The sequence below is a fragment of the Penaeus chinensis genome, chromosome 28, assembly GCF_019202785.1.
Source record: "Penaeus chinensis breed Huanghai No. 1 chromosome 28, ASM1920278v2, whole genome shotgun sequence".
In the NCBI taxonomy this organism is placed as follows: Eukaryota; Metazoa; Arthropoda; class Malacostraca; order Decapoda; family Penaeidae; genus Penaeus; species Penaeus chinensis.
Window position 1 is genome coordinate 2,993,664 of NC_061846.1, and position 12,500 is coordinate 3,006,163.

At 36.4% G+C, this 12,500-nt stretch overlaps 2 protein-coding genes across 2 annotated transcripts in view; one reads left to right on the plus strand and one right to left on the minus strand.

Moving 5' to 3' along the window:
• LOC125040070 overlaps positions 1-3,892 on the plus strand; it is a 63,955-nt gene extending 60,063 nt beyond the window's left edge. Inside the window, exons 5-6 of the mRNA XM_047634524.1 lie at positions 1-180; positions 867-3,892. The exon at positions 1-180 is cut by the window's left edge and continues 749 nt beyond it. Of these exons, the coding sequence (XP_047490480.1) occupies positions 1-180; positions 867-1,765 (1,079 nt within the window). The 3' untranslated portion in view covers positions 1,766-3,892. The remainder of the gene's footprint in view (positions 181-866) is intronic.
• A 2,062-nt stretch (positions 3,893-5,954) lies between these two features.
• The window catches only part of LOC125040046 (actin-related protein 3-A-like), an 8,550-nt gene continuing 2,004 nt past the window's right edge, over positions 5,955-12,500 (minus strand). The window contains exons 2-9 of the mRNA XM_047634493.1: positions 11,305-11,485; positions 10,346-10,502; positions 9,580-9,737; positions 9,264-9,408; positions 8,296-8,468; positions 7,604-7,822; positions 7,375-7,458; positions 5,955-7,062 (exon numbers count right to left, since the gene is read on the minus strand). Coding sequence (XP_047490449.1) covers positions 6,967-7,062; positions 7,375-7,458; positions 7,604-7,822; positions 8,296-8,468; positions 9,264-9,408; positions 9,580-9,737; positions 10,346-10,502; positions 11,305-11,485 — 1,213 coding nt within the window. The 3' untranslated portion in view covers positions 5,955-6,966. The remainder of the gene's footprint in view (positions 7,063-7,374; positions 7,459-7,603; positions 7,823-8,295; positions 8,469-9,263; positions 9,409-9,579; positions 9,738-10,345; positions 10,503-11,304; positions 11,486-12,500) is intronic.

Genomic DNA, 12,500 nt, shown 5'->3' on the forward strand with positions numbered 1-12,500 from the left:
AGGGGACACCTTCATCCCACGCATCGCTCACCACCTTTCCAGGATTAGCCTTCCAAAATCTGTCCTCTTCCTCTTCCTCTTCCTCCCACCTCTTTCCCTCAAGTGTTTTTGTTCCAAAGACTGTTGTTGTTCCTTCCCACATGGTTTCTCGAGGTGTCGATTTTCCGCCGAAGACGAAAGGTAAGAGAGAGGCCTTGAATAGATGTGCATGGTCGCGTTGCCGCAGTTTTGGAATGACTAGCATTGTGTCAGCTTGTGTGTTGTGAGTATTTACCTTCACTGATTAATGTGTTTGTGAGTATCCTTTACGTTTTTATTGTTTTTATGATTTTGATTTTATTTGTAAAGTTGCATGTTTTAGAGGATTGTTTACATATTTTCGTTTGTTTTTCATTGCTCTTAAGTTGAATATTCCATTGCATTTTGCAGCACATTAACAAATATTTCACATAATGGACCAATCATTCATATTTTGAGTCCTTTTTGCCCGAAAGTGAAATGTTTCAAATGGATAGTTTTAAATCAGTTTTCCTTTTTTTTCGTTTTGCACTTTTGTTTGGTTAACACTGACTTGATTTTTTGATCCCATGTGCTTTTGTTTTGATTTACAGCATTTGTTTTTGTTTGCATTTAATGTGTGTGGCCTGTAAGTAAATTACTAGCTTGATGTAAGTACCTTTTTATGTAATGTTTTATGGTATATATGTCTCAATTATATCTTTGTTAGAATTTATTTTTTAAAAGTAAAAGTACCTGTTTTCTGGGAATTATTTGACATTGTTATTTTTCATTTGCTTTTCAACTGGTGTTATTTTACCCTGACCTACAATCCCAAGTGAGTGGTTTCATCCGCTTTTCCCTTCCAGGTCGGACCAGTGCAAGCAGGGCTCGGGCACATAATGCAGTCTCACTCATCGCCCCCTCAACCCCCCTCCTCAGAGAATACTCCTTCGGCTCAGTCATTCAAAGCCATAGTATAATTCACGGAGCACTTGAAGGTTCTTCTCCTCATGTGCCTCAAGTAAAGGTTACAGAAGATTATCCAAAGTCCAGGTGGTTCCCTTACCACAAGGAGAGGCTGGATAAGGGCAGAGAACATTATGTGAAGTTGGCAGAGAGAGACAGCAGTCTGGGTCATCTTGAACTTCATGATGTCTCGAGTTCCTATAGTTCCTTTGAAGATGTCACTGCATTTAAAACTCATGAAATTAGTACAGGCACAAGTGAACTTCTTGATGGAGGACGTGAGATCCCATGTCGAGGCTGTGCCACCCTGGGACTCAGAGCAGATGATACGACCACAAACCCCATTACCATAGTCCTCACCTCGTCACACCTCGCATTCCCAGAACCCCAAACCAGAAGCACCATCCACTTGGCAGATTTCCCCACTGAGGATAGCAATACTTCCAACACTACCAGCTCTTTGGGGGGAAACAGCACCTCTGAAATCCCTATAACAGTCCCCCCCTTAGACGTCCCAGAGCCTAGCACAAAATTCTCCTCCATTGGCCACGTAAGGTCATGCATCATTGAGACGAGGGTGAGTGTCCATCGCCACGATATACACACTCATCAGCAGATTTGGAGCAGTGCTTCACCCGAATGGTTCCCTGAGCCACAGACCATCATGAGGCACCGGGCAGAGGAAGCAGTGTCTAGTAAGGACCTGGTTCAGGCTCTCACTCTCGAGAGTAGCCTCAGGAGCTATCCAGATGTCACATTTTGGACTCACGAAATGATCACGCCCATGACGACAGTCTAAGCTCAATGTGAGAGGGTGTTATTTTCTCTCTCTCTCATTTTTTTTAATGGTCTGAAGAATTATATGGTCATCTGTACACATATTTCTCTATATATTTTTTTAATGAGTGATTCACACTTACACAGGTAACTGATTGCCAGTGCTTTCATCCACGCACAGAGCAGTGCCATTCCTTTCCACTTGCACATATAATCTCATGTTCTGTTGTAAGTTCATGCATTCCATGATTTTTTATACTGTTTTACACAAATAATTATTATTGTTATTAATCTCACATATAATGAGTCAATAGTATATTTGATCACTTATGCAATACATCACTTTTATTGTTCATATCATAAACATAATCAATGGCTATTCATTTTTCACCTTCACATTTACACATTCATCTAGAGGTCAGTCAACACCATCAGTGGGCATGATAGGGGGGCACAGGGGCAAATACCTGCAAAGGTGAGAAAACAATGGTTCGTAGTTTGACCACCTGTGAACATTGAGTGTGTTTTTCCTCTCCAATCACATTTTCCATCTCAAAGTTGCCTCTTCTACCTCATCCTCATTACCTCAGTTCAAAGGTCTGCTATCTACTCAGGTCACTGACCATGGCTTTCACTTTTCTACCTCCAAATCCTTCTCCATTCTTTTTTTCTCGCTCACGTGTAAGTGCCCAACCTCCACTTTCTGTATTTGATGATCTCTTTCAGTCCTGTCTCCCTGGAAAGTTTCTTGGTGTCATTTTTGACTCCAAGCTGTCCTGGTGGGATCATATCCTTTCCATTAAAGAAGAAGCCCATCATCACCTTAGACTCTTGCAGACTCTCCATATGTTTTGGGGTTCAGACTGCAAATTTCTCCTCCATTTTCATGTTATCCTGATCCTCTCCACTCTTGATTATAACTGCCATATCTATTCTTCTGCCTCCATTTCACTTCTTGCTCATCTTGATACAGTCCACCAATGAGGTCATGCTTATCCCTAGGCCTCTTCTGCTCTTCCCCAGTTGAGAGCCTGTATGATGAGTAAAGCCTGTTATCCGTCTCTCAATGCCATGCTCTTCTCTGAGCTCATTCCACCAATTTTCTCTCCAAACTGCCCCATAATCCGTTCTTCCTACCTTTGCCTACACCTTTCTCAGTTCACATGGTTGCTCTCCTTTCCCATTCACCCTTTCCTCATCTCCAACCCTTCCTTTTCCTGACCATTCATTCCTTCCTTGGCTCCTCCAGTTTATCTAATCTTCCTTAACCCCCTTTCCCATTTACTAATCCCATTTGATTGCCCTCTTTATCCATTTCACTACTATATTTTATTGTCGTGCTTTTATGTCTAGCTTGTTTCTTTGTTTGAACCATTGACTGCCTTCAACATCATCTCTGCCCATGCCCGTCGATCATATCCATTTGTGTGGACAGTCCTTATATATATCTTTGTTTGAGCAGTTTGAGCAGCAAGTAAATAGCAAGTTGTATGAACAAGATTATCATGTGTGCGTGAAACATTAATAGTTTTTTAATGCAGATCTTTATTTATGGTAATGTTACTTAATGTTTGTTGAACAATAAGCCACCCAGATTTCAGAAGTTTAAATGTAAAAAAATAACTTCAGTTACTGTAGAATTTCCTTACATCTCGACTTGGCACTCCATTTTTATCCACTTGTTAAACGGCCAGAAGATAATGAAACAAAATTCAGGTTTAAAAAAAAAAAAATACTTGACCGTTCTTAGAATGCTATAGCAAATAATGGCCACATTATTCTCCCTGTTCTTCTGTTCTTTTATTTATTATTCCCATTATCGTATCTTTGATATATTGTTAAAGTGAAGGTGTACCATACATGATGAATGATGACAGGTTGACAGTTTGGTGGCAATAATCATGATGTTATTCAGCCTATCCACATCAACCTCTGAAGAGTGCATCTCAGTTAAAATAAAAAGAGTAAAAAGTGTGTTTGTTCTGTTCTTAGAAAGTTGTCATTCCACGTACCACCAGAATGTTTTCTATTTTTGCCAGTATGTACGTATGTTTGTACTGTCATTCTCCAGATTTGTCTTTGCATTTACTGTATGAAGCTGCAGTTTGGCTTAAATAAAACGGGTTGTGAATACTCACATTGAAGAGTATAAATCAGATTTTGTTGTACCCTTAATATTCTGTGATTTTTGTGTTTTAGGAAATTTGACCAAAAGGGAAAGAAAAGAACTATTCTGTCCTTGTAAAAATTAAAAAATAAAAATGAGGGGGGAATTATTATATATATATATATATATATATATATATATATATATATATATATATATATATATATATATAAAAGCTCTGGCTTTGCAATCGCAAGGTCCTGGGTTCGCGCCCAGCCGCCGCCTCTCTCAGTCGACTCATCTGTGAATGAGTACTGATATGCTGACGTCAGCATGTTGGGGTCAAGGTCGGGGTGGAAAGGAACTGGCCATCCTACCGCATCATCCCGCGGCCTAGCAAGCATGTTTCTCTGCGAACATGTCCCCTATGTTCACATGGACATGGGACCAACTTTGACTTTTGATATATATATATATATATATATATATATATATATATATATATATATATATATATATATATATATATATATATATATATATACATATATACACATACACATACACATACACATACATACACACACACACACACACATATATGCATACCTTTAATGTCTCACACAATTTTTAATGTAAAAATCTGTCTCTCTTTGTTGTGTATATAAATGGATGATACCAATAATAATAGTAATTTTGAAAACTATGAATAAAAAAATTTAAAAATCAGTTGCATACACATTCAGGAATGTATAGTGAAACCTTTGTCTATGCACCTCTATTCATGTATAAATAATATTGGGAATGATATATTATTCTTTACATTTAAAACTTCCAATATAAAAATAACAAATCAAGTATAGGGCCTACAAGGTATTAATTAGTTCATATTTGTCTTCTGTTTACCCCACAATGTAAGAAAACTTATTTTTCTATTGGCCTTTCATTGACTAGATACTGTTATTTATTTATTTTGGTCCACTTTAAAACGACCTAAAACACCTTGTAACAGGAAACACAATCATAATACAGGCAAGGATATGAGAGCTGTATTTCAACACAGGTTTCACAAAAATACAAATATTTACAAAACCATCTAGTTTGGTACAGATGGCTTTAGATATTGTTTTTACTATCAGCATTATTGTAGCGGTATCAATGACAGTTTTGCATCGTGATTCTTAACTCCGTTATTAATTATTATTATTATTATTATTATTATTATTATTATTATTATTATTATTATTATTATTATTAATCATTATCATCATCATTATTATCATTAGTGTTATTACCAGCATTATTCTCTATTTTATACAAATGAAGCATTAATATGAACTAAAAAGTAAAAGTATTAATTTCCTATATATGGAATATAGACTAGATTACTAGTGTACAATGAAAACTTTGGAATGCCATTTGAAATATATTTAAGCCTTTGTAAAAGGTACATTAAATTCACATTATAAAGGGAATCATGTATAATATTGGTACTCTTATCCATGACAATTTTGTATCATGAAGATAATGACAACTATTTTTATGATTCAAAAAGAACAGTGGTAGTGAACTGTATGGATGAATTAATGATCCTTTCATACCTTTTTAAATGTTCATAAAATGGGGGGAAAATGAAGAATTGCAACAGAGAACTGAAAATGTGATCTTTCTCTAATAGTTAATAATTCCTGTACAAGGATTCCTGGTTCAATAATAAAATACAAGGTTTTGAGAGCTTATGTGAATGGATATTCTTCTAACAAGAAGTATATAAAGCAAGAATGAAAAATAGTGCCTTATTTCTCATTTCTTATAAGATAATATGTGATAATAATAATAATGAAAAGATTAAAGATGATAACCTATACAAAAATGACATTTATTGATAATATTAACATTTATAATGCATAGTCAATAAATACTGGCAATGCAATATTTTCTAATAATGTCAACAGTCCAAAGAGTTTTGAAATAATAATACTTACAATAAATCTTGATAAATCACACCAGAAAAAGTTAAAATAGATAAGTAAGACAATTGAGTAATCATTCTTCATGCACAAACCATCACATCTTTTGTAAATAAGGAAAACAAACTAACATGCTCGGTTTTCAGTATCTTTTAATCATTCACACATTTGGATTTATTTCAGCTCCCATCATATTGATTGCAATTCTGGCTTTTTCCCAGGAACCATTTACTAAACACTATTAATCTATACAAAACAAAAGTCTCCAGTGTAAAGTGTAGATGTCAAGTTACACTTTTTTCCCTTTTTTTTTTTTATGAAATCATATAAAAGTTTATAATTCTACTTACATTCGTATTTTTTTACTGGGCTAGTGCCACACACACACAAATTATTTCTTCTCCTTTAAAAGTTAAGTAATATCTTTTAAAGCTTTAAAAGTACTTGCCTAATCAACAGATATATTAAATTAAATAAAAAGAAAAAAGAAAAACAAAATTAACTAACTGTAATCAAATAAAATATATACTATTACACTCTCATACAATACAATGCAACACAATAAAAAACACTGTGGAAAGATAACATTTTTGAACAACTCCCTAAGATTCCTCCAATAACAGCACTATAATGCAGCCTTTTATTCTCCAAGCTGTGGTTACTATGTGCTTTGTGGATATAAGCCAAAACAACACACATTTTCATTGGAAACTTTAAAAATCACCAAACAATCATCATAACCCATCAGCCACAATCAATGAAGAAATTTCAGATAACCTCTTTGGGCGAAGAGAAAAAGAAAGAATGAAAAACAAAAAAAAAAATTCAAAATCTGAAGAATAAGTTAAATCTTTACATGGAAGAAATACACATCCCTTTCTTAGTCCCATTTGTATCTCAATTTTCTGTTTATGTTATCCCATCCTATTCTTATGTCCTTATGTTCCTAGTATAAATATCTCACTTTATAATTACTCCCCCTAATTCTAAAAAAAAAAAAAAAAAAATATAATAAATAAAATAATGACTTCAATTTCCATGTCATTGGTATATCTATAAACTTATTTGTGCCTTTGTTCCTTCTAACCCCCCCTTCCACTCCCCTCCCCTCCCCCCATTTTTGCATAGTGACTACACTCCTTAAGATTAAGCCATAGCACCGAAGACTGGATTGTGTCGGCAGATGCTGGGTCCCTTCTCTTCATACTCTGCCTTTGTGTGACAGACTTGGTAGAAGTCAGGCTGTGTGGGAGAAACAGAGTTTGCTAAAAATGTACATGAAAATTTACATAATCACCTGTATAAGGGGTAAGGGAAGATGATTTGCTTTACATACAGGGCTATTTAATTCCCTATTTACCTTGGACTGATTTGCAACAAGCCTAAACATTATGACTGCAAGCAAAAAATAGTTCTAATAAAAATATTGACTACCTCCCCGTTAAGGGGAATTAAGTACCTCAACATAAACAGATAATGTAATTGTAAATATAATAAAAAAAATCAGGAGAAATGCGAGCCAATAAGATAAAAATGATAACAAATAGTACTTACTGTTGAAGCAAGCATGGAACCTCCGAACCAGACAGCATAGCGCTGCATTTTATGTGCAATGACATTCACATCGATCGGCTTTGGCTGGAGAGGAAATAAAATTTATTAGGTGCTTGAATGTTTTTCCTTTTCTTTACAAAAAATAGGTGATTTATCAAATAACAAAATATACCTTGAAAGATGAGAAAAAAAAGTGGGGAGTAAAATACTAAACGAACGAATCTCCCACCTTAATGCGACCACCGCTCAGCTGCTCGGTGATACGCAATCTCGCATCCACAATGCGCTTTACATCCCTCTGCAGACGACGATCAAAGTCCTTGAACATAGTGGAACCTCCTGAGAGGACAATGTTCTTGTACAGTGGCCGTCGCACATCAATGGGGCAATTCTGAATGACATTGTCTACTACTTCGCTGATTGGAGTTGTGAAGTCAGGGTTTGCAAACTGAGAATCAAAACAAGAGTTCACTAAGAAAATGTTGAATAATAATGATGATGACAACAAATGAATATGTACAGATAGTGATGATAACAAATAATGATAATGACAACAATAATAATCATTATCATCATTATTATTAGCTATTAAGAATAATAATGGTGGTAATAATAATAATAATAATAATAATAATAATAATAATAATAATAATAATAATAAAATAATAATAACAGACTGAGTTAGTTTCTTTTCTTGTGATGGATTAGACATCATAAAATATACCGCATAATAATGTACTGCACAATAATACTTGTATAACATATGTAACTGGCTGCTATAAAGGAGAAACTGAATTCATAACAAAGATAAGAAAATTCAGATTATAAAACAGAATAACTCCTAGAACCTTGTATCAAAATATTTTAATCATCTGGCTCACACACACACACACAAAAACTCCTCTCTCCTCACTGACGCACCTCAGGGTGGAAGAAAATTTCTGGTCCGAGGAAACGCTCATAACCCACGTCAATCCCAAAGGTTTGATTATTGACGGGATTCTTGCCCTCATAACGCTTGATCCACTTAGCCTGGTCACTGTCGTACTTGTTGAATTCCTTAGCGATGTCTGGGCAGATGTAGCTGAACTTTTCTGAGAGTGGAAAGAGACCAGATGTGATATGAGTATTGTCATAAGACCAAATTTTGTTGTTAGGGGTTTCAGTAACATAGTCAAAAAAAAAAAAAAAAAAGTACAAGCATGAGCTACTATACTGACCAAAAACAGGTAAATGTTGGGTAGTGTACATATATCCCTTTAGACCAGAGCTGCTGTATAAAACACTGGAATTAATTACAGTTGTTTTACAACAGCAGCTCTGGTCCAGAGGGTTACATGTATGCTACCCATTACTTCCTGTTTCTGGCTCATGGTTGTACCTATTTATTATAGATATTCTTCAGCAATACCAATCAATATCAAGCCTTTGTATTTTTATGGAATCTGCCTCAAAATCAATAAGCAATCATCAATTTCTTTAGGATCAGTTCCTCAAATTAAAGCAAAAGCATTACAGGAACCTTAAATTTTTCACTCTGTCTATTCTACTTCATCTTCCTCTATAAATATCATGGCAGTTCCTGAAAATCAATGGGTGAAAGAGGGGAGCATGGTAAAGGAAGAGAGAGAGAGAGAGAGAGAGAGAGAGAGAGAGAGAGAGAGAGAGAGAGAGAGAGAGAGAGAGAGAGAGAGAGAGAGAGAGAGAGAGAGAGAGAGAGAGAGAGAGAGAGAGAGAGAGAGAGAGAGAGAGAGAGAGAGAGAGAGAGAGAGAGAGAGAGAGAGAGAGAGAGAGAGAGAGAGAGAGAGAGAGAGAGAGAGAGAGAGAGAGAGAGAGAGAGAGAGAGAGAGAGAGAGAGAACGAAAAGACAAAATGACAAATTCCCTTACCCTTGACAGCCTTTGCAGTCTCCATACTGAGCTGGGGAGGAATGTTGGGCTCACGCTCTCTCAGCAGGCTCTGCACAAAGTAGGTGATGTCTCGGCCAGCAATGGGGATATGCTTGATGCAGCTCCCAATCACATAGCCGTCAGCCTGAGTACGGCGTAGAAGAGGAAGAAGGCAGGGGTTAGAGATCCCTTAGAGGATCGCTGTTTATTGATCAAATAAATAATCACAATCAAAAGAGTTATAAAAATAAGAATGTAATCACAATAACTATGATATAACAAGAATCAAAACAAAACTACCAGAACCTGCACCCACCACTGGTATGACGTGAGTGACACCATCGCCAGAGTCAATGACAGTGCCAGTGAGGGACCTCTCAGTGGCCTGGCGTGAGGCCCAAGAGGCTGCTAAGGATAGCACGGCTTGGACAGCAATGTAGAGGCCAGGCACATTGAACGACTCAAACATAATTTCTGTAATACAACATGGATATGTATTATATTTTAAGATTTTTTGTATTCATTATCACTCTTTTTTGTGTTTTGTTTTGTTCAGCATCTCAAAAGTATATAAAAAAAAAAAATCAATGGTAAATTGTATGTTCCCATGAAAATCAAATCAAAGAATCTTAAAAAAAAAAAAAATAATAATAATATCAAGATCAAAACCCTTTAAGAATTCCCCCCTAAAAGATTCTCAACCGCTTTATCAATGCAATCATTTTCACACACTACATTTTACTGATATTCCATAAAATTCCCCCCCAAAAAAACATTCTAAACATCATGTAACCAGCCCCCACTCCTCAACACAAAAACTAACACCACTTCAGTCCCTCTTGGCCACTTGAACATACCCCTTAAACTCTATGACTCTGCCCCATTTCCCATTGCCTCACTGTCATCTCCTATAATCCCTTCCCCTTTCACCTACTCAAACCCTAGGAGATGCAGATAACAGATGAATAAATAGAATATATTAAAAGAATAATAATAAACTATATATATGAAAGTAACAATAGTAAAATAAACAAATAAACAAAAAAGATAGACAGACAGATAAACAGCCAGATAAGACACACCTGCTGTGTATTCCCTGTTCTCTGGTGTGTTGAGAGGGGGTTCAGTAAGGAGGAAGTAGTGGTCTTCAGGCTCAGCACGAAGATACTTGAAGATGCACTGCTCCATGAACTTCTCCATCAGGTCCCAGTCCTCCACAATGCCGTGCCTCACTGGGTACTGCAGGTTCGTGTGAAAAGGAAGCCATCAGAGGGGAGGTTGAAAGTGCATAACCCCAGTAGCAATGGGTTAACCCAATGCTGATGGGCATGACGTGTATGTACATGCTATACCCACTGTGAGTTACTTGTTTGATTGTTTTAACGCATAGATGGCTACACTTGTACTAAGTTAACAATGAGCCAGTTACGAGTGCTGCCTGTCTTGCCCATTTACCCTTTTCTTTGATTTACGAAAATATTTTACGTTATCTTATTTTGTTTATAACATTATAGTAATTATAATGTTTATCATAAAAATAACACCATCAACATTCATAGCACTAGTAAAAACTACATTTTCCCCGCCAATTTAAATCAGGTAAGGTCACAAGGTCTACTAATTGACTTCTTTGTGGCTAAGCACTAGCAGAGCCATCTATGTGCAGAGACATTTCACCAAAAATATAGAAAATAAGCACAGGACTATCCCCATTTTTTATTCATTTTCCCCAGCGGCATTAGGTTAATGACTAAATGGATAGATTTAGATAGACACATGATTAAAGACTATGACTGATTTTGACTAATAGATAATTAGAGATCTGATAGACTGATTTCTAGATATTATATCCGATTCTTTTACATCGTCTACATTTTTTTAAAACTTTCTTCTCTAAATAACACCTAACTCTTCTTCTTAGACAGTTAAGTAAATTTTTATGTAATAATTACCAAAAAGAATAGAAAAGAAAAGAAGAAGAAAAAAAAGTCATGACAAAATCTTTTGCTACAACAGCAGCCTCCTCTCTCGCAGTTCTCACCTTGACAGCATATCCAGTCGCATCCATGGCCTCGTCTCCTATGAAGAAATCGAGGTCTTCCACACCCTTGCACAGGCGCCGCTGGGACTGTTCGCCTACTTTGGCCGTTTCCTTTATGGCCACGGCCGAAGGGATGATCATCTGTGGCTCATGGTTGCCCGCAAAGCCCAGCTTGGTGTAGCTACATGGGAAGATTGGCAGGTAGGAGGGAGAGGAAACATAAATTAGCCATCAGTAATATGTAGAATAAAGGAAAGGATAAATTTCTTTTAGAATAACATCTGGACTTTCACATTCATTTTGCACTTATGGCTCAACATTATAAATCTCAGAAAAATTATATGTGAAAATGCAACAAAAACAATTTTGTACAAAAAGAAAATAATATTGCTAAGTATGGTATGTGCCCCTAGGGATATTTACTTCCTAAAATTTAATCTAATAATAAAAAGTTGCAGCACTGACTAAATACATAGTTTGAATGGTAATACTTTATAGCATAGATACACTTGCTAAGTCCCAAATCCATGTCACAAACTTTATTCAACAATCCAAGTTGACATGACTGGGCATGCCCTTCAGGCACCGCAAACACCGACTTCACCTCAACATGCACAGTGAGATAGAGTGGACTTAGGCAGTCTCTTTCCTCTATTTGTGGTGTTACTGTTTCTGTCCTCAGATTATTTTTTGCAGACTACAGACATTTACAACTTTTTGTCCTATATAAGAATATCATCTTGGATTTGCCTTGGTTTAACAATGTGAGTTAACAAATAGTCAAATGTCATGATCTCTCTTATTACCTCATTATTATTTTCTATCCATACTTTTCTGAGGGAAATCCAAACCTCTACTTAGATAGGTCTGAGTGCTTCAAAACCTCCATATTTGTCTCCAAATTAATGGTATAATAACCTACAAGGTGAACTTGACCACTGTCTAATCATCCTAAAATAGAATTAACCCTTTGTCACCAGGTGGCATGTACGTACATACCATGGCATGCCTGGATTATATTTCATGTGGCATGTGTAAACATGCAATGGTGTGCCGGTCCCATTTTCCGGGGGCATGTACGATCGTGCCACACACACTATGGTGCCGACACTATCTTCCAGCAGCGGGGCCCAGGCTACTATGAATACAGCCCATGAGAGAGGGCTTTCATATCAGGAAACCATCTAGTGGCATTG